General features: G+C 51.7%; 1 protein-coding gene across 5 annotated transcripts in view; it reads right to left on the bottom strand.

Annotated features, from left to right (window-relative positions):
• Positions 1-4,609: 4,609 nt before the first annotated feature.
• LOC144734793 (transcription factor 12-like) overlaps positions 4,610-27,001 on the bottom strand; it is a 245,601-nt gene continuing 223,209 nt past the window's right edge. For 4 of the 5 annotated variants that reach the window (XM_078617171.1, XM_078617174.1, XM_078617173.1 and 1 more), the window contains exons 15-20: positions 21,855-22,043; positions 7,856-7,982; positions 7,218-7,419; positions 6,414-6,649; positions 5,832-5,987; positions 4,610-4,771 (exon numbers count right to left, since the gene is read on the bottom strand). In XM_078617171.1, coding sequence (XP_078473297.1) covers positions 4,749-4,771; positions 5,832-5,987; positions 6,414-6,649; positions 7,218-7,419; positions 7,856-7,982; positions 21,855-22,043 — 933 coding nt within the window. In that variant the 3' untranslated portion in view covers positions 4,610-4,748. The remainder of the gene's footprint in view (positions 4,772-5,831; positions 5,988-6,413; positions 6,650-7,217; positions 7,420-7,855; positions 7,983-21,854; positions 22,044-27,001) is intronic. The other variant, XM_078617175.1, reaches the window with a different exon arrangement.

Genomic DNA, 27,001 nt, shown 5'->3' with positions numbered 1-27,001 from the left:
CTCAAGCTCACGGTGCAAGCAGCACGTCATGACGCGTACAAGAATGTACGCTCCGAAACTTCCTCTCGACGTGTGTAAAGATTTCACGTCAATGCCCTGCGGCCACTTGGATAGGCGGCGCTGCCATTTTACTGCAACGCGAGACAATGATAAAAACGGTTGAACCTTGAATAAAATTGTTACCCTGAATTTGCTGCCATTCTTCAAAATCGCCACGGCGGCATGCGATAAATCGTTCCACCTACCACCCACCCCCCACCGCCCCCATTCCGATGCACACACTCGATGTAAACCGTGCGACCGGACGCATAAGCCTCGCACAAACGCCAGTGTGTTGGCTGAAATGTTGACGATGACGACGCACCGACTATAACGCTGGGTGCGTTCTGAAAAGCCCGAACCATCTGCGCCAATCACAGACGTAGGGCACAATTTAAATGTTCTAAGCTGTGCGGGTGTACATATTGAACCACTGGATTCTATATTCAGAAGAAAAAAATAAACGTACGTACAGAATGTACGTACAGTTGTAATTGTGTAAAGTGAAACGACGTGGTTAATAATGAAATGTAGAGAGAGGATGCTGCTAATTGCTTCCGCCTAACACTGGGACAGAGGAGAACTCCAAGCAGGTGAACTCTAACCAGGTGAACTCTGAGCAGGTGAACTCTAACCAGGTGAACTCTAACCAGGTGAACTCTGAGCAGGTGAACTCTGAGCAGGTGAACTCTAACCAGGTGAACTCTAACCAGGTGAACTCTGAGCAGGTGAACTCTGAGCAGGTGAACTCTAACCAGGTGAACTCTAACCAGGTGAACTCTGAGCAGGTGAACTCTGAGCAGGTGAACTCTAACCAGGTGAACTCTGAGCAGGGTTAACAAAACGCCCAGGGAGGGGGGTCCTCCAGGGTCGCCAGCAACACGCCGGGAGGCACCGTCTACGAACGGCAACACACACACGCATGTGCGTGTCCCTTCCCATGCTCATCAGCTCCCCGAGGCCACCAAATCCGACCGGGAGTCCGCTCCAAACCCATCAACAAATAAAACAAACCCCTCACCCCCACACACACGAACCTTAAAAAAAAACAACTCCATAATTCGACACAGGTGTCAGAAAACACATCATGGATAAGTCAAACAACTTCAATCGCAAGGTGTTGAAGCTTGGCAAATGACAGCGTTCTCTAAACTTGGCTCGGAAAGGGCACTGTGGCTTATCACGCACAAACGTTATTCACAACAACTCGTTTTCTTTTTGCTTCTCAAAAACTACTCGCAACGTTGACGACGGCCGTCGTGGTTGCAATAGACAGCGGGCAGGGGGAGCTTCAACTTTGTAGAAAACAAATATTCATTTATAAACATTATTGTAAATCGAAATAACAAAAAATGAAACCCACAGGTAACGCACACGCGCGCATTGGCAGGGCCTTGATTAGCCGGTGTGATATGTGTCTTGTGATTTTCGTCTCCTTAATTGAAAACATCGACTGGAGCACTGGCATTTTACGTCAAAAGAAAAAAACACCGTAGCATCCTATAAAATGTACCCTATTCATCATATTTTGGCTATCCCTTTTTCGATCCCATTGCCTTGACCGTTGCTCGGAGGTTAATGGATGACGTAAGGCGCTGGAACTGGACAGAACAGCGGTGCGAAGAAAAAAAGTGATTAGCCGCAAATTCAGGAAGAAGCGGGAATATCGGCCACGCGACGACCTCCAGCGGCGGGCGGCGCCATTTCCACAGGAGCCCCCAAAAGGTCAGCACCCCTCGTCAGACGGCCGGCTTGACACGGCGCGTCGCGAGGCTTTAGGGGACAGCACAAGGCCACAACTAAAGCCTCGCTCCCTGGTGGCCGTGACAAAGGGATGCGTGCCGACAAACTACGTTTCTCCCGTTTGCGTCTTTTCAAACGTCTCCAGTGCTCAATCGACTGCTTTGACCGGTGGATGACCCCTGGGTCTCCATCGCTTTGACACTCCAAGGTGGAAACGTTGCAAACCCCAAAATGTCTTCAACGGTGGGAAAGGTCCTGGGATTGCTTCCTGGCTTTCGCACGAGCCGGCACTGGTGAGACCCCCTGGGAATCACGAGCGGGTACCGGGCACAGTGGTTTTGCATCTTGCGACTTGCTCAAAAGACAGATGAACCTAGTTTTGCGTTTGATTTTATCAAACAACTGTAAAAGCCAAACAATCCGTCAATTGAACCAAGGTCTGCCGAACTACGGTGGACACAACCACAACGGCAAGGATGATAACTGAGCAAATGCCGAGGATGACTTCTAATTTTGGCAATGATGAAGATTGTGATTATACTATCAACTATTATGATAATCATTACGCTGTTGATTATTTGCGCCTCATTTGCACCAGGTTTACCGTGCAAGATACGGTAGAAGATGCTCGGCTACACCTCACTGCGTTATTGTCCCAGCATGTTGCAGGCCTGTGCTTCTCTATCGCCAAGTTCAACCAAACGAACATTCTTCATTCGATTCTTGACATCAGCAACGCAGCCGAGAAAATGTTTTAAATACAAACTAATTTTAAAATTAACGATTCCCGAAGTTTGCGGCCTATCACTATTTTTTTTAGAGGTGGAAGCCCCAACTCAAACACGAGACGTTGCATTCATGATTACAAATAAAATAACAAATGGCCAGAAACTAAAAAGGCCTTCCCAGACAACGAGACCATGGGTCATGTCCACTCCATAGCCACTTTAAATTGTAGATCAAGAAAACGTAAAATACAGGAAGAAGACAAGGGAGTCATGGCCTAAGGTTTGAAATCAAGACAACAGTGATATAAAAAAAACTTTAAAAGGTTTAAAAGTAACCGTTTGTAAAAGTAGCGAGTCAACGAATGACGGAAAGGCTTTTTCATCGACTCTGCGGTATTTCAGCGTCGACATCTGAAAGCAGGGAGACGGCTCGAGCCGGTGCCGAGCACTACTCAGCGAGCCGTGCCGAGTGGCCGGGGGGGATAAGCGTTGCCCTCATTCACCTCCGCAGAACAAGCCCAGTTACCGTGTAAAAGGTACACTTTACGCACGCGCATGCGTACAGAAACGGAAAAGAAAAGATTCGCCGCTTCGATGTTTTTTGTTTGTTTTTCTTGCGCACTACGTCCGGCTAGGCACGAAGCAAACACGTCGAATCGCGCGGTAGGCCTTAAATCCTGTAAGGCGGCTACAGCACCGCTCACCGCTGGGGTTTCATTACTTCCCACTTGAGCCACCCCTTTAGTTCCTTGCAGGAACCTATCAGAGAGCACCCTGTGACATTTCTTTGCATGCTGGTGTCAACAGTCCAATTCCAAATGTTAAGAATTAACTGCCAAAAAAACAAAACGGTTGTAAAAAAATTAATCCCAAACTACGAAAACCACCGGCGAGACTCACGGCTTCGTTGAAAGACAGCAAACAAAATCTCAGTCGGCCGGTTTGCCAGATTCTTGCCGTGCCGCCCAACGCCGGGGGCAGGGTCGTCTCCGGCACAAGCTCTGCGCACACGCTGGCCTGCGCCGCCCTTTAATCCACGCCGCCAATTCCCTCGCGCCCATCAGTTTAGCGTCCGTCGCTTTCGCGGGGTGCGTCGTTCTCTCGCGGTTGCGTCCAAACTCAGGGGGGGGGGCATCGGGCTTTTTGCAAGAGAGACGACGTTCGGTTCCAGCGACCGCCTCAACCGCAGAGAGAATAAAGAAGAACAAACAAAAGGGAGCACACGCGTAACGTAGTTCAGCAGAATGAAGAAAACGGCGCTCGGGACGCGTGGATGGTGACAGCGTGAACCGTGGGGGGGAGGTTTCGTTCGAATTCCTCCCCAGAGTGGCGTTTTTAACCAAGTCAGCCCACCGGGCGGCGGGGCTCTCGAGTGGTTCCGAAACCAAACACGTGGTACGAGGCGAGCGCTCGCAGGAACGCACGCACGCACACGAGTACTCGGGCACGCACACACGCACGCACTCACGCACACACTCACGCACTCACTCACACACTCGCGCACACACACGCACAGCCACCACCATCATTATCAAAACCATCGGCTACCACCCGAAACAAGCACTGTGTCTGTTAAACCTTAAGACAACGTCCGATACCCAAGGAATGCTTGGATAAAATACGTTTGTAGTCTGCACAACAACAACAACAACATTATCCAAAATAGTTTTAAAAAACGGTTTTGCTACTTGTAAATTTTTTTTAGTCTTTTTTTCATTTTGAGTTGTAATAAATAAATATATCTTGTCGACTTTTTCTTTCTTTTTTAAACGTTAATTAGCAAACATGGTTTAGGCACGATGAAATTGTCCACACTAAAGAGTGCGGATGCTGTTGCTTTTGTGTTTTATCCCTTTGTCGTCGTGGTCGTGGTCGTCGTCATCGTGGTGGTTGGTGGGTCTATTGTTATTGGTTTAAGTCGCAATGCCATTCCCCTTTCCGCCGACCGTCGACATCCTTGCCAGATCTGGTATCCCCCCCTGCCGTAGGCTCTTGATATGTTGTTGAAAGTTTTTGCTGGATACTTTTGTCCCACTTTTAACTTTTGTAAATCATTTGTTTTAAAATTTCTCCCATTTGTTTCTCCCACCCACCCACCCGCACGCCACTCACCCCCTTTTTCCCTTTTGCTTACGTTAAAAAACATGTTATTATATTAATACGGAAATAGGTCAGTGGCGTTTTGCACACTAAAGACATCCATTTGTGAAGTTTGGCAAACTTTCAGAGTGGCATCGGTTAGAACTGGTTGGCAGTGCCATCTGAAAAGGGAAAAACAAAACGCAAACATGGCCACAGTTACTTCCACACGTCTCGAAAAACAGAAAATGTAAAAAACGTAAGTCAACAATTTTGTCACGATTAAATACGAGGGAGATTCACGGCCAGAAAAAAACCCTCCAGAAATTCGTGCAATAAGGAGGGCGTGAGGGGGGCTCACACCTAAAAGTACGATTACATTTAAAAATGTAAAATACGCTTATATTAAAATTATGAACCGTCGAAAAAAATCTTTTTTTTTTCTCTAAAAACCCAAGTGGGCCATTTATAACATTTTTATTAAAATGAATTTAAACGAATGTCAGTGTGGGGCATCCGCTTTGCATAGGCGGAACAGAGATACATTTAAAAACAGAGACAGTGTGTGTGCGTGCGTGTCTTTGTTGTTGTTGTTGTCTTTGTTGTTGGTAGCAGATTATTGCGCATCTGGTAGCAGGGCCCCCTAGTAACGAGACCCCCGGGGTTTAAGCCCAGCCAGGATCAACTTGGCCCATCAGCACAGTCTGCCCTGCAGGGTCAATAAAATGACCACCACTTTTGTGTGAGGAATTCAACATGGGCTCCTGCCATGGGAACAAGTCATTCCCATTACTGACTCATCACTGCGCAAAATTGAGGTGAACACTGCCCTATGCTTTTTTTAGAGTGCAAGGACGCTAATATAAGCAAAATATGCGCGCACGAAACTAAACGTAAAGACATAAATGCGTTGCAAAGATTTGCCCGACGGTCGAAGAAAATGGCCTAAGATGTTAACTGCACCGAAGCAAAGATCAGAATTTGCGGCATTGCACCCTCTCACGAGGTGGAATAAAAGCCACATTTCTGCGCGCCGATTCCTCGCGCGGTTGTTGGTGACCGGGACCGCGGGAACCGCCAACTCGCCGCGCCCGAGAACGCGGTTCAATCGCGGGGACAGACAGGGCTCTACAGCAGCGCCCCCCACAGGCATGGACCCCCCCCCCCCCCTCGGGGGGCCACGATGGCGACACGGTAGAAGGGGTCTAAGCGAGGTGAAGTCCCGCGGCACCGCGCGCTCACCTGGCGGCGGCTTCAGAGCTGGCCCAGGGGGTTCTGGTCGTTGAGGCCGGGGTGAGTCGGATCGCCGCCGACCCCACCGCCGCCCCCCCCCCATCCCCGACACCTTCTCCTCTTCTCGCCGCTTGAGGCAGGCCGCCTTCGGGTTCAGGTTGCGCTCTGCAGTGGCGGCGCGGGGAAGGGGAAAACAAACAACAAAAAGTCACGCTTTGTGTTCTCCGGACTATAACATGCACACGTTCCCCACTGTTGTATTTAGCAGTTTGCAGTGCGTCTCATAATACGGTACGCGTATGTGCGTGTGTGTGTGCGAGCGTGACCAGATTTGTATAACTTTACTGACACCGGACACACATTTGGGGTGCGTCGTGCTCTCCGGCGTGCTTTATAATGCGGAGACTACAACACACAAGACCAAGCCGTGGTGGATATGTTGGTGGTGGTGGTTGTGGAGGAGGTAGTGGTGGTGATGGTGGTCGTGGAGGTTGTAGAGGAGGTAGTGGTGGTGGTCGTGGTTGTAGAGGTTGTAGAGGCGGTGGTGGTGGTGGTCGTGGAGGTTGTAGAGGAGGTAGTGGTGGTCCACACCTCGCACTTGCTGCTCGAGGCTGAGTATGACGGCGACCGCCTGGTGCAGCACGAGCAGCTTGGTCTGCGGCTTCTCGCTGTTGAGGTGCAGCTGCACCATGCGGCCCAGCTCCTTGAAGGCCTCGTTGATGTCGCGCACGCGCAGACGCTCGCGCGCGTTGTTCGCCATGCGCCGGTCGCGCTCGCGCTCCACCTTCTGCTCGGGCGTCAGGTCCTCGTCGTCGTCCTCGTGGTTGCTACGCGACGAGAGGAGGAGGAGGAGGAGGGGGTACGGACACGGAGGTCCAGGTGAGCGGCGAGCGATCGCGGGGGGGCGAAGTGAGGGTCGGGGTGAGCATGCGACTGCGAGCGACGGAGACCGTACGGCGATGGCAGCTGCGTTTACGCGCTTGACAAGGAACGCAGTCTATAAAAACTAAACCGTGGTTTTTAAAGCTATTAGACTATTTCTTTTAACAGGTAAGACCCAACAGCCTGCATTTGGTGTTGAAACATCGGCAGGAATTCATGTACTTGTGCAATTTATACTTGTATGCATCATATTTATTTCTCTATTTCTATCGTGTCTTTGTACTGTTTGTTGTTGTAAATTGCCGACCCATCCCTACTGGACACCTGTGAAAAAGAGCTTCATAGCTCATCGGATTCCTCCGGTCTAAACAAAGATCCCGCTGCTGGAGTTCGCGCGATCGTGGTGGGCGCATTTTAGAAACGCGCGTCGGGCCACCTCGCCGAGCAATCAAAAGGCGCGTGGGCGAGGTTGCCTCTCAAGGAGACCTCCCCCCCCCTCTCCCCGAGCTCCACCTGGTCCGGCTGCTGCGCGAGTCGTTCTTGTGGTCGTCCTCCGAGCCGCGGTCGTCCATGAGGTCGCTCTCCTCCTCTCCGCCGTTCTCGTTCCGCTCCGCGTCGACGACGCTGGACAGGATGGTGCTGAGGCTCGCCACGAGCCCCGGAGGGGGACCCCCCTGGGAGTCGTCCTTGCCCGCTGCGGGGGGCGCTGCCAGCACTGGGCGCACCGCGGAGCGAGGCGAGGGCAGGGGACGGAGGAAAACAACAAAACGACAAACGGGGGATTCGCTCGTCGCTCTGGCGACGTTCCGCTCGCGGCTGCAGTTCACCTGCCGAGTTCGGCCAACGGCCAAGGAGGCTCGGCCCGCGCCGGCGCACGCCACCACCCGTCACCCCGGGCCTCCCCACGCCTTGCTCTGGCCGGTTGGCGAGAGGGGGCGTATGTCAGAGGTCGCAAACGGGTTTTGATTCCTTATCCGTACCCATACCCGGCCGCACCAGGGTCGCAAACGGGTACCCGTACCCGGCCGGGTACGGGTAGCCAGGTATCGGTTAGGGTACGGGTATCGGGTACCCGATTGCGACCTCTGGCGTACGTACGGCGCTGGCGAGCTACGCAGGGGAGACTTTGGGGGCGAGGCGCCCGCGCTCACCTCTGTAGGAGTCGGGCGTGGGGCTGATCTTGCTGGCGCCGGCCGGAGGAGCGGGGCCGGCCATGCTGCCCGCGAGCGCCGCGAGGGTCGCGTGGATCTCAGCCGCGTCGTCCCGAAGGGGCCCGCCCTGGCGACGCGTGGAAGCGCACGGAGCAACACACGCACGGACACGGGCAACGCATGCAAATGGTTTAATAAAGGCTCAAAGTTTAAGTGCGTTCATGGTCAAAGCGGTGTTGGGGCAGCGGCGCTCATCTCTGTTACCGACGCTGGCGCAGCAGTGTCTAGTTGATGCCACTGGGCCTCCACGAGATGAGAGGGAGCTCTCAGGAAACCCTCTAAAGAGGATTTTTTCCCGACTTCTCCACGCTGGCCGGACGTCTTGGAAGCGGTGCGAGTAGCCCACCACTTGACATGCCAATCGACTGCCTGGACCCATTTTACACTGCTGGCCGGAGTGGACAGAGCCTGGGGGGGATTTGAGAAACTCGCCGCCGCCACCACCGCCGTCTCAACCGTCGCGCCGGGAGATGGGGTCGAAGCGGCACCCTCTGGATTGAAAGTCCCGTGTGCCAACCACGTCAGCGCGGTAACAACAACCAAGCAAGTTCCAAATGTATAGGTGCTCGCGAACAAAAGCACTAAGGCTCAAGGAACCTTTGTATTTATAAGTACGGTGTCATATGACAACATGGAAGTAAGACACAGTATTTACGTAAAAATATGCACTCATTTGTTATTTAAGCAAATAAAATAAAATATTTCGTTTAAACAAATAAACCTCTAAGTATTTATAACGTCTCGAGCACTTCCGATAAAAAAACCTCCGCAGTTTAATTTGACACAATTTGGTGGAAATTATTCAATTCAACAACGACATTAAATCAAGCCCGTTGCGACCACCTCATTTGTAATGTTTGTCACGTTCTTTTTCCTCTATCAAGTTATAGAGTTACAACAAAAACATTGCTTTACCCATCCAGTCTGGCATAAATGCCAGAGGTGTTAAGATGTTTAAACACCAAAGAAGAACCTATCACAAGGCATCAAGACTGCACTTGTGCTAAAAATGCAAACAAATCTCCTTTGACAATCTATGCACTTTGAAACCCAATTGGCCTACACCAGAGACAGACACTTTTGTGGCTTTGTCTCACCGGTGCCACAGACACCAGAGGCCGCCAAAAGGCGAACGGTGCAAAGACGACGCGAACGCCAAAGCAATTGATAGCTCGGGTTGAGCTGTTACTCCTTGAATGGGGGAGGGGGGGGGGGGAGAGAAATTGGTAAACGTAGAAAAGACGTAGCGTGGTGGTCGGTTGCGAGGACTGGAGAGTTTGCAGGGGACCCTGTCGTAGACGGAGCTGTGAATGGAGACTGCCCACTAGGGGTCAGGCGTGCTCCACGCCTCGCTGGCAAAAATTCAAGAGAAGCTTCAATTGAATTCACCCGCCTCAGCCACCGACGCGTTATACAAGGCTGCTGCTGCTGCTGCACACTTCCTCACATTTGCAGCCGAGAGCGTAAGCCCTGGCTGCGCCCTGCTGCCGTTTGATTGTGGACCTCAACGTGGGCTGCGTGAGACCAGCAGGCAAATGTCCCATCTCGTCTCTCCCCCCAACATTCCCGAAAAAAAACAACTGCCCCTTGGATGACGTTTAAACCCCGACCACGGCGGAGGAGTGTTTCCCACCTCGCTTGGCTGTGCGGCAAGGGAATGGTGCGCGTTTTGGTGGAGCTCACGGCCGCAGGCGCGTGTCCTCGCGTTCCAAGGCCGGAGGGCAAAGGCGCCGGGGTTAGCGAGAGAAATGGCCGTTTCAAAAGAGGGGTTTGTGAAGCTTCCCCTGCATAGAGACAATCTTTGTTGTTGATTCGGGGGACCACGAAAGTATCGTCCATTGCCAAAGAAATAGTAAACTAGAAACTAAACTATTTTTTTATTTTACCAGGGAAGGCTCACTGAGCTACATAGATATTTTTCAGAAGAGAGTTGGCTATGACAAATGATAGCTCAACGAAGTGGCTTATCACGTGGACATTTATAGCAGCCAAATACTCTAAACGCACGTTGATTCTAAATGTGGAGGGAAAAACCGGAGGACCCGGAGAAAAATCCATGCAACCACGGGGGGAGAGAGACACGCAAACTCCAAATATACAGCAGGCGTCAGGGTCGGGATCGAACCCACAACCTCCTGCACACCAGGCGAGGTAGTTAACATCTCATAGCCACCGTGGCGCCCCAGCTGTGTATGGGGTCGGTCACCACCTTGCGGAACTCCATTCACACAAAGCACGATGGCCAATCGGAGCCAGCCAACAGCATCACGTGATTCGTAACAGACTTGTTACCCGGCCTGAGGTGCTCTCCGATCTCGACACATTCACCTCTGTTTCACTTCCATTCTGACAGACTGACAAGTTTTACTGAGGCCACATCTACACTTGTCAACATATAACTACAGCTTTTGTGTTGGGTGCATACGTGGATATGCGCACGTGCACGCGTGTACACGCGTGCACGTGCATGCGTGTACACGCGTGCATTCGCACCTTGCGGGGAGTGGCATTGCTCACGGCCAGCATGAGCGACGTGATGTCTGAACCGGTACTGGGCCTCCCCTAGTCCCACTCAGCCCGACACGTAAGTACCGGGTGTGGTGCGTGAACATTGACACTTGGGGAGACAAAGGCGGCAGGGTGTGGCACTTGACACGCACCGCACCCTTGTGTGCCGCGCCGGCCTTCACAGGCGCTCGCTAACGGCACTTGCCCATGCGGGGCCGTCCGTTGGCTTTGTCTCGCTGTGTGTGTGTATCGTACAAAGGCGGGGAGCGGCGGTGTTGCGGTTAGCGTGCTGCGCGACGAACCCAACGACCCGAGTTCCATTCCCGCTCACGGCCAACACAAGTGGCGAGTATCTGAACCGGTACTGCACCTCCTCCCCTACGTTGACTCGGCCTCAAATGAGTACCTGGTGCGGTGTGTAAACGTCGCCACTGGGGAGACAAAGTCGGCCGGGCGTGGTGTTCGCCACCCACCCACTCATGTGCCCTGCCGGCCTTCACAGGTGCTCGCTAACAGCACTTGCCCCAACAGTCTGTTTTACACTATAAGGGGGATCTTTTTATTTGCATCGTACAAAGTGTACGATGGCTTTGAACAAAACCTGTGGCAGAAACTGTAGCGAGCCGCTCTCGAAACGACCACCCACTCTCGCGCCCCTCCCCTCTGCACCCCATTCCCCCACTACCCACCCCCCACTACCTCCCCCCCCCACTACCCCCCCCCCACCCCTCCCCTTTAAAAAAAACCCAAAATGGTTAACAGGCTAGAGAATAATCCCAGCTGCAGAGATTTCCCGCGGGAAGAGCAAATCCGTCGGAAGGCCAAGCGCGTGCATCTCGAGCGCGACGATGACATTTCCATCATAAGCTCTTGTCCACGTTTTAAGCATTTGGCGAAGGGAAAACATTTCCAGCGCTCGCTCGTTATTTTCAGGCCACGGCACATTCGTGTTGCGAGCGTGCGTGTGCGTGCGTGTGTACGTGCAATATGCAACTGTGCGCGTTTATCAAAGTGTCCGTGTGTGTGTGCGTACGTGGCTGTGGGGGAGCGGTAGTTTGCAACGAACCCGTCGAACCGGTGACGGTTATCTGAACCGGTTCTGGCCCTCCTCCGAGGTTGACTCAGCCTCAAATGAGTACCTGGTGCAGTGTGTAAACATCGCCGCTGGAGAGACAAAGGCGTGTGGTGTGGTGCCGTGCCGGCCCTAACAGCTCTTGCTATACACAGAGATCTCCGTGTGCGTGTGTTGGACTACAAGTGTAAATTGTATTTGTAAATGCATATCTCGAGGCACGCAAATGATTGCGTGTAGAGAGTTGTGCGCGTGCAAGTGTGTGTGCGTGTGCGTATTATCGCTGGCATTGTCAAAATATTAAATAAATAACATCATATTTCAATTTCGAAATCTGGACAGACAAACAAACTCGGCTCATGAGACTTGGCATTACGCGTGGCGATGCATCGCTAAACCACAAAACAGAAACACACGCAAAGACAAAGACAAAGACGCACACGTGACAAACGCACACGTGACAAACGCACACGCGCCACACAAATGCTCAAAAACGATGTTTACACACCGCACCGAGTACTCATTGGAGGCTGAGTCGACCTAGGGGAGGCCCAGGACCGGTTCAGATAATCGTCGCTGGCGTTGGTGTCCGAGAGCGGGAATCGAACTCGGGTCGTCGGGTTCGCAGCATAGCCGCTGCACGACCACTCCCCACATTTCCAGTGTACCCACACAAAGACAAAGTTCCCCCGCATAGCCTCCACAATTTGCAAGGGCAAGGGCTGTTAGCGACCAGCAGCTACCCACACACGCACACGCGACAAACACACACACAAACGCTATGAAAACACTCGCAGACATATCCTCGCAAACTCCTCCTCTGTGCCGCATCTACAGCAGATGCAGCGGGGTCCCGAACACCTGGACCTTGCGCCCCATTCCCCACATCATCCTCCTCCCCCCCCCCCCTGTGGTGCAGCTTCCGATGCCTACAGATCCACTCGCCGATGCCATCTGCATGGGAATGAGCGAGATTGGTAAGCACGATACGATCGTCCACGGGGGGGGGGAGGGAGGCGCTGGGGAATACGGAGCGGCCGGAGTTCGGTGGCGGCTGGACTAACGAGCCAAGCGCTTGCCAGCGCGAAAAAAATAACCGCGTCGCTTTAAAATGCGGTGTCAAAAAACGCACAGCCGCCTCCAAACGATATCAATCGTTCCGAGTATCGGGCGGAACCACTCACTAACCCCCCCCCCCCGCGGCCGGGGCGTTATGGTGAACTATTGCGAATCAAGACTCGATTATGTTTGTAACACGGTGGTAACTAACGACCTCCAGCGGCTGCCAGGTGAAGGACTCGGATTTGCGAGCACCAAAGCCGCGGGCCCATTCAAGTGAACTGGGCAGACAAAACAAGTTCCAGGATCGGGTCACGGTCCTCTCCCCGTCTGCGAAATAAGAGTGCTCCACTTTTTCTGTACAAAGTCTCAAGACGCGATACGAATCCAGATTGCGTCCCGCTGTAGGGATCGCCACACGTAGGTCTGACGAGCTTAAGAAACGCGAGTTAATCGATGCATCGCTAGGGTCCGCCCCCCCCCCCCCCCCGATTATGAGGGCGATTTCTTCAGAGCCCGAGCGGGTCCACAAATCCAGGTGTCACTGCAGTGCTCGTCTCTGTCGGTGGGCCGAAGCCAATGGTGGAAATTCCATATTCTTATGGCAGTGGACCGTCACCTCCAACAAAGTGGTGCTTATTTTATTGCCCTTGGAGGGATGATGGGCTGCAATGTCTTGCATTTTAACTCTTGACTGCGGGTTGTCGAACAGCACTTGACAGGCCTGGTCAAAGTCAGTGTGGTCTGGCATTTTGTTCTCATCATATCTACATTTTACAATGAGAACGTGTAAGCTCACATCGCGTTATGTTTACGACATTCTGCCAGTTTTCTACATTTTGTCCAGATTGTGATCAAAGCTTCTACCTGTCTGCACCTGCTCCACCTCTTCCTCCTCATCGCACCCACCCAAACCACCCGATCTACGCGCCCGACATCTCTGGCATCTCTCGCTGGAGTGGCAAAAAAACGAATTGGCTAATGAGAGCCATTAGCGACAGAAGTCCGCGGTGGATCATTTCAAACGAGCAGTAAATCTGTGCTGGCCGCTCCTGCTGGCCACAGTAAATTCGCTGGGATTCTCTGCCAGGCCATTCACTCTGCACTGCCAACGCAGCACAGACACAGCAGTCAGTATATACGCGGATATTTTTGAACAAATTGCAAAAGGGCGACCGCTGCCAGTACAATCAAGACTCATCCCGTCCACGTTTACACCATTGGAACCTCATTTGCCAGTAAAAATGAGGTTCCAATGGTGTAAATGCTTACCCCCGAGCTCTCATACTCTGATGGTGCATTGTCTGTTGAGTTGTGCGCCTTTTGGCGTCATCTGGTCCAACACCATGTGAGACTAGGCTCTAATGAAAGCTGTCTCGGGTGTGGACCAATCAACTTCAAGGACAGTGCATACATTATCAGAGTTGTGTTTTTTGTTTGCATTCCGACTGCAGGTATTGTGTCAGTTTTGTTGCCAAATAAAAGGGTAAAAATGTTTTTTATCAAGTACCACATTGTCATTTATACCTTAATCACTTGTGTGCCCCCTTAAGGTTGTACGCATTGTTATTATTATTATTCCAGAGTTATAAATGAAGACAGCAGTCGGAAGCACCGTGCCATTAAAAAATGTGGGAAAACATTTCTCGGTACAAAATTTTTAAATTAAAGTTCGTGCCAAAAAAAATAACCCGCACGTCGCGAGCGAACTCCAGGAGCACAGAGTAGCGGCGGCGGTAGAGGAAGAGTTGCCCGCCGGCGGCCGCGTGGAAGTTTGTTTGAGGGACGAGACTCGTGTGATAGCACCGACGCACGACCGACCACGTACACACGTGCGTGCGTGCGTGCCGATGGCTGGGTTGCGTTTAATTTACAACGCCGAGCGCTGCGCTAAGCAACGCGCCGCTACCGGTGGCACTGGCAATCGAACCCCTGGGCTTCGTGGCGAGGCCGCTGGGCCGAGCGACAACGAGAATGCGTGCAACGCGAGCTTACATCGACGGCGACTGCGGGAACGCATAACGCATTGGCCGCTCCGAAGTCGAAAGCGCAAATCTTGGTTGGGTGTTAAAGCTCGGCCCTTTTCCCTCTCAGGTCTAGCGGTTAAGGCGACTGTCGGAAGGATAAACTCATCCCCGCCACGCGAATGCTGGAATTGACACAGCTGGCTCAGGGCTGTAAAGCGTGGACAAGCCATGCCGTGAGTGCCCGTTTGAGCGAGAACTCGCGTACGGCTAACACCACTTTAATGGTAGCCCAGACTCGTTGTAAACTGTGGGTTTACGCGCAAAACAGAACTTGTTTTTACCCTCTAGGTGTTTAACGAACGGTGGGCGGTAACATATGTGTCCAAGACGTGAGGTTGTTGCTGTGCCATTTTAATTAAATGCGCTCATTCATTAACCAATTCTCATTCATTATATTCTTATTTATTCATTGTTGCACCAAATCCTGCGCCCCCCCCACCTCCAAACCCCACCACCACCACCTCCTCCTCTATCCCCAATTTCACTTGCAAAGAGGAGGGGACCTTTGTCATCGCCACGGTGCACAGCCCCGGAGCTCGCACCGCATACAAATCCGGCGCAGGCGCAGATGCTCGGCATTTCGCTAATTAGTGGCGCTCATTTAAATACAAAATTAGGCAATAACTGAGCCCCGCACGGGACGCACTACACGTGTTGGTTATTAGATCGACTTATTTTATTCCACTGCAGCATTGGCGTCGAGCCCGACCGCGCCGCCGCACACAACGGACGTGCGCACACGCCGCCCCCTGCACCCCCCCGCCCCCCTCCTGTCCCCCCGCAATAGACCGTTGGGGGCAAGTGCTGTTAGCGAGCACCTATGAAGGTCGGCACGGCGCACGAGGGGAGTTTTGGGTGGCCAGCGCCACTGCTGATGTTGACGCACTGCGCCGGGTCGCGAGCGGCAATCGGAGTTCGGGTTTGGCGGGTTCGTGCGGCATACACACGTACACACGTACACACGCGTATGTGCTAATCGCACCTCCGACGAGCACGGTCGGCACACGTACGGTGCGAGAGAAAGTTCAACACACAACAACAACAACCGCCATTCGCCACTAAGTGGCGGTGACGTCACCACGGCGCTTGTGCCAGGCCATGTGCACGTTGAGGCCACGTGAAGTGTCGAACGCCCGCTTGGCAAGAGGTCACGGGGCAGACTCAAGTGCCATGGGTCGACTGACTGAGATGACTGGCCGATGTGCACGAACACAACACCAACTGCCATTTGCCAATCAATGGCAGTGGCATAATCACCAGCGCATGTTGTCACGCGAGGCGGACGTTGAGGCCACGCGTATCGTCGGAGTCACAGCCGGGGCCTGCTGGAGAAACTCCACAGTTTCCCCTCGTCACGAACAATCAACGGGGTCTCCCCTTGGTCGTACGAGGGATACTAAATTTGTGTTTAACGAGGCACCGGTCTGGCTCCACGGACACATCTCTTTCTCTTTCCAGGCATTTCATTTTTGGCGCGCACGATTCACTCCCCGCGGCAGGTGCAAAAAGCGCACGCCCACATTTGCGCCCAAACCCCTTTTGTCAGCTACAGTAATAACCATATGTTTGGCCTCAAAGGCTCTAACCAACCCCAAAAGCCAAGATGTGCACTAAAAAATATATATTTCTTTCCTTTAAAACCCATAAACCACGCCCCGGCCGCTCGTCCAAAGCGCGCTTTTATTCCATGGCTCTCATTTCCATACAGCTGCTGGTTGGTAAAAAGGGGGGGGGCAGGAGATACATTCCTGCTAGGAAGTGCCCACTCTTCAGAATAAAAGTCCTGCTCTGAACATGAGAACATGCTCTTCCAATGCCCACTGGCCAGTAAAATACATATGAATGCCAGGACAAATGTCACCTCCCCCAACCCCCCTTAATTAAATCTGCCAAACAAATGAAGCTGCCGTGCCTACTACATCTGACCAAAACATATGCAAATGTGAATAAACAGCCAAATTAACGCATGCAAAAAAAAGCAAAGGTTATTGTTGTATTGTTATTCCACTTGTTTACACAGGGAAAGCCTCACCACTGATACTCAAGACTCTTTTTCCAGAGGGTCCTGCCAAGTTTTGGGCTCCACTGTGGCTAGGAGACGTTAACTCCCTCGTCAGGTATACAGGAGGCCGTGGGTTCGATCCCGACCCTGACGCCTGCTGTATATTTGGAGTTTGCGTGTCTCTCTCCCCGTGGTCGTGTGGATTTTTCACCGGATCCAACGGGTTTTCCCTCCACATTTGGAAACATGCGCTTAGAGTATTTGGCTGCTATAAATTCCCACGTGACAAGCCGCTTTGTTGAGCTATCATTTTCGGCCACGTCGCTTCTGAAAAAGAGCTACAGAGTTAAGTGAGCCTAACCTGGTAAAATAAAATAAAAAGTTTAGTTTTCCGCAGTGGAAGAGGGCGATGTTGCTGCTGCTGCTGCTGTGTGATCTAATTTGGAGTAATATAATTTAGTTTGTGGTACAAAGCACAACCAAGTGAAATGTGGCCACAACCAGCCCCAAGTTTTACCATTAGCGAGGTGCTCACTTGCCCACTCACTGCCCATTGCTGTGGGGCTTACCAGTGCCACCAGAAATGGTGCAACTCACATGCAGGGCTACGCATCAACAGCATGTACGTGCGTTGCCGCGGGCGTGAGGATATGATAAGCATAATTCCATCATGCGTAACGTATTACTATTGATGCGCCATTTACTTTATATTTCTACTTATTATTATTCACAACTAATAACGGCTATTATTGGTATTGTTAATATTATTCTATGTCAGCCTTACAAAAGATGCGCTGTGACAATGGACTCTCACATGATTATAAAGGTCACGCATTATTATTATTAATTCATTTATTAAATCTATTTACATGACCAACCCAGTGTAAACAGCACATGTGTACACATTCCCCGCTCAGGCTGTGAAAGGCTTGTAGAGTACAGCAGAGGGACATTTTTAACCTTTGGCAAATGGCACGCAGCTTGTTTATATACGCGCTGGCACGCACGTGCAAACAAAGATCTCTTTGTTAAACCGCTCAGTCTTTTCGAGCGCACGTTGTTAGAGAGCGCCTATTAAGGTTGTTACGGTGGTGGTGGGGCCAGCATCATGCGTGGCCCGTCTGCCAGCTGGGACTGATCACGTCCCCTGCCCTGGGTTCGACCCCCGGCATCCACGCGTCCTGTACGCCAAGTCTAACAACATCTACCCGTGCTGTAGAATGGCGGTGCATTAGGCCCGACTATCGGACACGCAAGGGCAGATCCCCCCCCCACACACCATTTAACCGTAAAGATCAACGTGATAACTTTATTGGGGGTTATTGATTTATGGGATCACACACAGCAGCAATCATCGCCCCCTACTGCCAGACTAATGTCTCCGCAGGTCAGTCTGTTGAACAAAAAAAAAGACTCATCCTGGTTCTATCGAGTTCTCAGCTGGCTCAACAAAGTCAACTTGAATTGGCACTGCTCACGCGCATTTATATACGTACAGCGCAACAACACCACGTGCACACAAATGCAGAAGACGACGACAACCAAAACCAAAAAAACTAAACTATTCCATTGAGCAGCGAGGTCTATCAGGGAACCTAAGGACGCCAGAAGTAAAAAAACAAGACGGTGGTGGGGTCAAAAACCAGGCGTCACCACCTCCCTCCGTCTCCCGAGCGCCGATGTTCACAGACTACACAATGCAGAGATATTAGGCAGAGTTGATCTGGGGTTGGCTCTGGCCAGGGATTAGAGAGTTTATGGCCGGTAATCGGACCTCGGTCGCTATGATTGTCGCTAAGTGTGCTCATAAATACGCCACCACTCCCTATATTATCACGAGCACACGCACAACGCACAAAGATCCCCCCATATAGCCACGGCATACTTTTTGCTGGAAATGCTGTTTGTAATGAAGCCAGCAAGGCACACAAAGTGGGTGGGTGGCCAGCACCACGCGCGGCCTGCCTTTGTCTCCGTGTTGACACACCGCACCGGGTTCTCATTTGATGCCTAGTCCACCTAAGGGAAAACCAAGAACCGGTCAGATAATAAGTCTCTGCCGTTGGTGGCCGTGAGCGGGAATCGCGCGCACGCACACTCGGTTGGCGACGTGACGGTGCGAACACAAGTTCAACATACACACGTGCGTGACACACGTGCGTGACACACGTGCGTGACACACGTGCGTGACACACGTGCGTGACACACGTGCGTGACACACGTGCGTGACACACGTGCGTGACACACGTGCGTGACACACGTGCGTGACACACGTGCGTGACACACGTGCGTGACAAAGATGGCCTTTCACAAGCGGCGGCGGCAGCAGCAGGCGCACGAAAGCACTGCGGAGCACGTCGATTGGACAAGGCCATTCTGCGTGTTTTTTTTTACTCCCCCCCACACCTCTTCTCGTTTCCCCCGCACGCGGTTGTAAGAGAGCGAGTAATGCAGACAGCAGCACGACAGGTGTTGCCCCATCCACCACCACCACCACCACCCCCCAGCCCACCAAAACAACAACAATAAAAAAAGAGAGGAATGTGAAAACCACACAAGCCGCGCGAGCCCCTAGGGCTCCCTGTCTCCGGCACGAGCCTCTGAATATTGAAAACAGGATGGGGGTAGGGGGGTGAACTGTTCTCTCGTGTTGTTCGGCAAAAACAATCCCCGTAGCCTGTTATTCTTATTATTACGAGAATGCGTTACGTTTTATTTTAAAAAATGTAAACTACTTTTGGCCCCTGTCATCAGATTAACCCCCCCTCCCCCGCGCAGGTAGTATAACTGCGTTATTTTAAATGTTAGGCACGCAGGCAGAGGTACCGCGGTGATTTTCTTTTTCCATTGCACTGCTCGTCAAACACGCGCGCACACACACAGCCGCTGAAGCCGCTGCCAGGGTGGAAAGCCGACTGCAGTGGCAAGCACCGTAATTCATTTTGCAGAAAAGTTAATCTACCAATAAACTAAAAATAAACTCGACATTGTGAAACGCACAGTGGCAACAACCTTCGAAGCTGATTAAGCCCCTTGCATTTCCACGCGAACATTTTCCTACCAATTTCACTGTTCCGTAACACTGTGGCATTCAACCTACTTTGACAAACCGAATTTCGCGGAGACTTGCGCAACCCGCTGTTTGTTGAATTTAATATTCCTACAGACACAAGCAGAATTTGGCCTTCGCACCCGATTGGCACACGAATGACGACACCACATTTATCCCTAATGACGACACCACATTTATCCCTTAACGAAACGGGAGGAGGATTTCTCCACAACTCTGGCTGTCGCCTGACGATGCTGGTTGTAACCGCCAGCGAAACGTCGGACTCGAATTGTAAATGTTGCGAGTTTACTCTCCAACACAGCGGCGTGCTGCGCGACTCACGACCTCCTCTTGATACCAAGATCCAGGATGGTCATCATGTCTATGCGCCGCTTCTCGGTGGCCGCCCCAACAGTCTGGAACGCTGTCCCTCTACACATTCGCAGCATCACCTCAATCGCCTCCTTCAAGAGACACTTAAAAACTCACCTCTCTAACCACGCTTTCGAGTGACTCTGAGCTTGGCTCCGCGCCTCTGAGTTGCGGCCGTTACGTCCGCAAATTTGCGCGTATTATAAATTGCATTATTATTTGTAACGAATTGCCATGTTTTGTTTACGTGACAAACCTTACTAATTGGCTGTGTCGGGTGGTGGCGGGTTTAACGACACATTTATATTTACGCCATCTCACCCAAAAACTTCCATTATGGACAAGCAGAATTGTGTCACCAATTACTTGGGTCCAGCACTGTAAATGACAACTGCCCAATGGTCGTGTCAACCGTGAGTGAGAGAGAGATGATGGGAAGTCACTGACCACCATTTACACTCCAAAGCTTGCTGACCGTCACACCACATGGCAAGAGATGCCCATTCTGGACACGGCCTCCGACCAACAGCCGAGTGTCAAGCACAATCCACGACGACGACGATGACGACGGCACAAAAAAGCTTCCTGCCGTTTCCCCAATGCAGCTCTCTTATGTGTGCCGTTACGCGGGCCGCTATGCACACGCTGCTCTCAAGAGAGTGTTCGTCAGGGAACCGACGCACACATTATTGAAGCCCTCAAGAGTTGAGCTCGGATAATCTACAAGGACAAACAACAACGATGTTAACATAACGATAGTGTTTCCTGCATTCGTCGCCGCTAAACTGGGCTGAGGACCGTGAGCTCCGCTCCGCTCGAGAAGAGCAAGTTTTGTTTCTGGACAAGTGCCCAGGATTCAAACCCAGGCTCAGAGCCGTGCGTGCTGCCCAGGATTTCCAACCGCGGGGGCAAGGGGGCGGGCGGGTCATCATCAATTGCATAAAAACTATAATGAGGGCAGTAGGGGGCAGTACAGGAACTTGCAATGATCTGCTCCACGTCTCATCATCATCACAGGCTATCCATCACAATCGAGGATGACGATTGTCTTTCATGGAAAAGTTGGATTATCTGTGCACCCGAAGATGGCTGAAGAGACCGCATCTGGGATTGACGAGGTTCTGCCGCAGCTCGAGCCCACGCGTGTCCAGAAAGTGTGGGGTGGGTGGGACTGGATGAGTTAGTCGGGCCTGCAGCGTCGTGCTGTTTCCGCCGTTCCCGCTTTTCCTCTTACCGTTTTCACCTCCTCGCCTATGCTTCCTGCGTTCGCCAACCCGATTGGCAGGGTTGGCTACGTACGGTGCGAAAGAAGTTCACACATATGAATAATAAAATCCACAATAATGAACGGCATGGTGAAATACGGTCAAATAACTCCCCTCAAAATTGTAGCCGTAATTAGAGAGGAGGCCCAAGCCAAGTCCTGCTACCAATTGGCAAGCCCTAAAGTCGTTCGGCTCGTAGGAGCGACGTGGCGTCTTGATAGGGTATGTGTGTATGTTGAACTTCTTTCGTACTGTACGTAGCCAACCGTGCTAATCGGAAGTGCGGGGGAAGGGACAACAAGCTAGACACAAAATGCAGTTCTAAAGAATTGAGTTTTAAATTTAGAGGATTTTAAAGTGCATAGGGCCAGCGGCTTCCTAATATCAGACGGAAGAGCGTTCCAGACGGCCGCAGAAGCGCATCTGAAAGCGCAGAGCGATGCAGTGACCGTCTTTGTTCGATGGCCAGCGGTGCCACCACTCCCCAACTCCCCATGTGGCCGAGCGAACGCACGCGGGCAAAGACCGCGAGAGAGAGAGAGAGAACGCGAACGCAGCAGCAGCGGCGGCGGCCGCACTCACCATCGAGTGCCGACTGCCCGCAGGGCCGAGACCGCTCGTGGGCCCGTAGCCCCCCGCGGCCAGCCCCTCCATGAGGCCGTTGAGGATGCCGCTGTGGGTCGCGGGCAGCCCCGGCGCCCCCACTGCGTGGCGGTGGAGCACGTGGATGGCGTCGTCCAATCGGTCCAGCCGCTCCTCCATCCTGCTCTGCTATTGGTCGGTACGGTCACGGGTGTGGGCGGGGGAAAGGTGGCGAGAGGAAGGAGAAGAATCGTTGAGGACAGGGCGCGGGGGGCAACCGCGAGCGTGCGCGTTGGCCTCTGCCGGACAAACCGCGTGTCAAAAAGTTAGCCGACTTTAAATTACTACGCCGTGGTGCCGTGCATTGTCCCAGTCATCGTGCACCTTTATATGTTCAGTAGAACGAACGAAGTTACTGCATTTTTGTTAATTTATTTTACCAGGTAAGGCCCCACTTGAGCTGTAGAGCTCTTTTTTCAGAAGTGACCTGCGCCACAAATGATAACTCAACCAAGTGGCTTATCGCATGGAATTTAGAAGCAGCCAAATACTCAAATAAATACTATAAATGCATTTCTATTGAGTTTAGAGGAATCTCTGGCCACACTTTGATATACCCAATGACCTGTCCAAATCCTTGCACTCAACTTTTTAGGCAAATATTTTTTACAAAGTGGAACATAGACAACCAATGTTGGATGAATGGATGAACTTATCAAGCAAAACGGTAACAGGATACTTGTAATGGGATTTAAAATGAATTAACACTCAACGGAAGGTGGAGTGAGGAACAGTGAAATGTAAAACCAACATTCCAACGTAGGTCTCCGACAGGTTTCGTCAAAAAATATCATTGTTACCGACCGACACCATTGGCCATCGGGGTTAAGGGAGGTAATCCGATGGTCAAACCTCGAGGAAATTGGCTCTAGAGAAAGCACGGCAACCACAGGGTAATTCAACCGCCCAGGTTTATGTTCTGTAAAAGTTCACTCGATGTGCAGCCGGCGATGGCTTGTGCTGCCAAGGGTCAAACTCTCCGCACGACTGTAACGTTTGTCTTTTAAAGCAACGATTTGCAGCTAAGTGATGTTTACATCATTGGGGGGAAGAGTCAGGATGTCCGTCTTCACCGATGAGAGCTCCTTCTACGGCCAAGGTAGTTAACGGACGAGGTAATTCATATCTCGGTGGTAAGATGTTAACTACCTCGCCTGGTATGCACGAGGTCGTGGGTTAAATCCCGACACTGATGCCTGTATAGTTGGAGTTTGGCGTGTTCTCTCTCCCCACGGTCGCATTCATTTTCTCCGGGTCCTCCGGTGTTTCCCTCCACATTTAAAAATAAACGTTAAGATTATTTGACTGCTATAAATTTCCACGTGATGAACCACTTCGTTTGTCACCAAGCCCCTTCTGTAAAAGAGCTACATAGTTCAGTGGGCCTTACGTGGTAACATCTGAAATAGTTTAGTTTTAGTTTATACGCAAGACGAAAGGGACAGCTGACAACATTAGAAACATCCACGGAATCCGAGAATAGATCAGTTTGTCTAGATGAGTTTGAATAGATGAGTTTGTCTACAGAACAGACGGTATGTGTGCCAAGCTCCCTGCCCATGGTAGACACTGCCCATTGGTGGTCACTGCTCATAGTGAACACTGTCCATTGGGAACATAATCCATGGTGAACACTGCCCATGGTGAACAATGCCCATGGGGGATACTTTCTTTGTGGAGCTGCCCACTCGCGACATTGTCCGCAGTTGGCACTGCCCACGAGCGACACTGGTAGCATTTGCCAACCCAGGCGGTACCAGCCGACCCCCTTGGCTAACGGGCTCCTGCCGTTGCGTGACGGCCGTGGGCGTACGCGTGCCACGGCGTTTGTACCGGTCGCAGGCTGCCGCCGTGTTTCAGCAACGACGAAGCCCATGCATTTCGTCTTTCGGGACTCGTTCAACTTTCCATCCGCCGTCCACGCAGCGGTAGAATAGCGGGCCTCGCGACTTGCCGTTTTTGTCAACCCGCTCTGTGAGGCTCCTTTGGCCACGTGGTGTGCCCCAGTGAGCGGCTTTTAAAACTCGTCGGCCGTTGAGTAGAACGCAGGCCGAGAGAAAGTCACGGCGCGTAACTGGGCCCCCGGCCTTCTTCTGCTACTGCTTCGACAGCTCCGGATTAATCTGCCGCAGCTCTGCGCTACAGCCGCAAGTCCTCTCTCGCCTCGAACACAGACGGCGTGTGTCCGAGCGTTCCCGGCGACAACAAAACAACGGAGATGTATATATACGTACGCCGCAGCCGTGCAATTTTTTTTCTCCCAACGTTTTTTTTAAACAATCTAATAAGCACAGCGTCTCTTTTAAAGGCTTACACAGTGGACCCGGTGATTTATTTATTTTCGCTCTGAAAAGGCTGATTGTGTGGACGCGTGCTGTTTGAAAAGCTAATTCATGGCTCGGCTTTGTTCGCAGCATGCAAATGAGTTTCGGGCAGAGTTGTGCCGGGAAGGCAGCGGTGCCGGGGTGGGGCGCAGGGGGGGGCGGGAGGGGGCGGGAGGGATCAGTTTTTTCTTGCTTTTAATCCAATGTCTGCGACAAATTAAAATGAGAGAATTTTAAAGAACGGTTGTGTCTGGGCCCCTCCGTGTTTAAACAAAGTCTAGAAGCCACGAGCTAAGTCCGATCTTCTACATAGAGGCCGAGTGAGCAGCTTGACGTCGATTTTAATGATGCTCAAACCGAGGGTGACCACGCCGAAACGTGACTATTGCCAAAGTTTATCCTCATAACTCGGAAGCCCACAGACAACAACGTCATCGAATGTTTCCCCACCAAAAAATACGGCGCAGGATTGACTGGGTTTCATGGGGGAGGGGCAGGGGGGGGAGCTCAGCCTAACGTTCTGCAGAGGTCTCGTGCTGAACGCCTACAACTGTCTAGAATCTACACGGCCGCCACCACCATCAGCCAATCGGGCCATTCACCTCCCTGTGCAGTGTGATGCGAAGGCTGATGGAGAGCGGGCACAGCCCTGCGCGTACTTTAAACACAGACACTTGCGTGTTTATACACAAACAAGGCAGGTATCAATTGTGTTGATGCTATTGGTGGTATTGGCGGCGGTGGTGGTACTGGCGGTGTTGGTGTTGGCAGCGGTGGTGTTGGCAGTGGTGGTGTTGGATGGAAGTGGTATTGGAAGTGGTGGGGTTGGTGGTGCTGGTTTTGGCGGTGGCGGTATTGGCGGCGGTGGTGGTATTGGTGGTGTTGGCAATGGTGGTGCAGGTGGTGATGTTGGATGATGGGAGTGGTATTGTCGGTGGTGGCGGTATTGGCAGAGGGGGTGGTAGTCGCTATTGGCGGTGGTGGTGGTGGTATTGGCAGTGGTGGTGGTAGTGGTATTGGTAGTGGTGGTATTGGCCGTGGTAGTGGTATTGGTGGTGGTATTGGCGGTGGTACTGCTGGCGGTGATATTGGGTGGCAGTGGTAGTGGCGGTATTGGCAGTGGTGGCGCTATTGGCAGTGGTGATAGTATTGGTGGTGGTGTTGAGTGGTGATGGTATTGGTGGTGGTGTTGAGTGGTGATGGTATTGGCGGTGGTGTTGAGTGGTGATGGTATTGGTGGTGGTGTTGAGTGGTGATGGTATTGGTGGTGGTGTTGAGTAGTGATGGTATTGGCAGCGGCGGTCGCAAACACAGGATGGAAGACAGCCGCACACCCCTGGATTTGTTGATTATTATTCATATATACGTATATTATCATAACCCTTTATTTTAATTAATGTCATATTTAATTAGTTTTAGGGCACATTTAAATTCGTGATCCCTTTTCCAAGGGTGACCCTGGGCAGTCCTTAATTAATCAGCACCCCCCCCCCTTTAATTAAAGCAGGTGGGACCCCCGAAAGGAAAACGAAACACACGAGAGAATGTTTTGAGGGAGGAGACGCAAGCGGAGAGCGAGTGAGTTGCGTTGTCCCCTGAAACAATTCGCGGAGACATCCCCCCGCTCGGATGTGGGACGCAGCTGTGACAATGACACACACAGAACCGTTGTTGTTGCAAACAATGCATCGGACTTTTAAGAGAAACAAAAAAATAACATCTTCTACGCGTACATGCCTGATGCACGTGTGCGAATAAAGGTATAAATGATCGTTTTATTCTCCCGTATAAAGACAAAGATCCCCGCCTATCGCCTTAACAGACTGTTGGGGCAAGCGCGGTTAGCGAGTAGCAACACCTACGAAGGCCGGGAGGGCACACGAGGGGGGTGGGTGGCCCAGCACCAAAGTTGAGCGATGTCCCCAAGCCTCTCGTGACCAAGATGACGCACGGTGCCCCGTGTGTGTGTGATACTGCTCTGCCAAAGGTCTCCCTTGCGAAGAGAGCCGTTTCCCCTGTTAATAAACTCTCACCTGATTTAAAAAGTAAATGTTAAACTCAAACTAGATTGTTCTCTCTCTGTCTGCCTGAAAAAGGATGGAAAGCTGAACATGTGTACACTGCGCAGTAAAATCGATGACTTTGACCTGTCATCAATGTGATGTGCAATGATGTTAATCAACAGAAGTCGAACTTGATCCCAAATGTAGCCACTGCTCAGCACTTAATGTTGGCGTCTGAAACCGAGTGGCCAAATAGTCAGAAATTACGAAGCTTGAAAATGATGGCGATTACGTCTTACGAGGGACTGTCAGGAAACACCGAGGCAAATGACAACAGAAGAGTAGAGACACAAATGCCGTGTGTACATCGAGAGTACAAAAACGTTGACGTTCACAGACGGGCGACCCGGCGCAGGGCCGAGGGGACTGCGGGTGTGGACAGAGGAAACGGCGTGGACATGCACGAAAGACGGCGAGGGGCAGAGGAGAGAGTCCACGCGACGAGAAATAAACAACAACAATAACAACGACAACAAGAGGAAATGGAGGGCGTGGAGTTGGAAAGAGAAAACCAAATGAGACCAATCAAAAGGACACGGAGGACATTCTCGAACGGCAGTTTCCATCAAGTCAAAAAAAATAAACAGTGGCGTACGTTTAATCTACACTTTGTACTTTTACCCTGTCCACATTTAGAAGAATACCTTATGCAGATGACAAATATAATAATAGTAGCAATAAAAACGAACGCCCCGTCATT

Source organism: Lampetra planeri, chromosome 53 (genome assembly GCF_965212315.1).
Source record: "Lampetra planeri chromosome 53, kcLamPlan1.2.h2, whole genome shotgun sequence".
In the NCBI taxonomy this organism is placed as follows: domain Eukaryota; kingdom Metazoa; phylum Chordata; class Hyperoartia; order Petromyzontiformes; family Petromyzontidae; genus Lampetra; species Lampetra planeri.
This window is presented reverse-complemented; position numbering and strand designations above follow the sequence as displayed.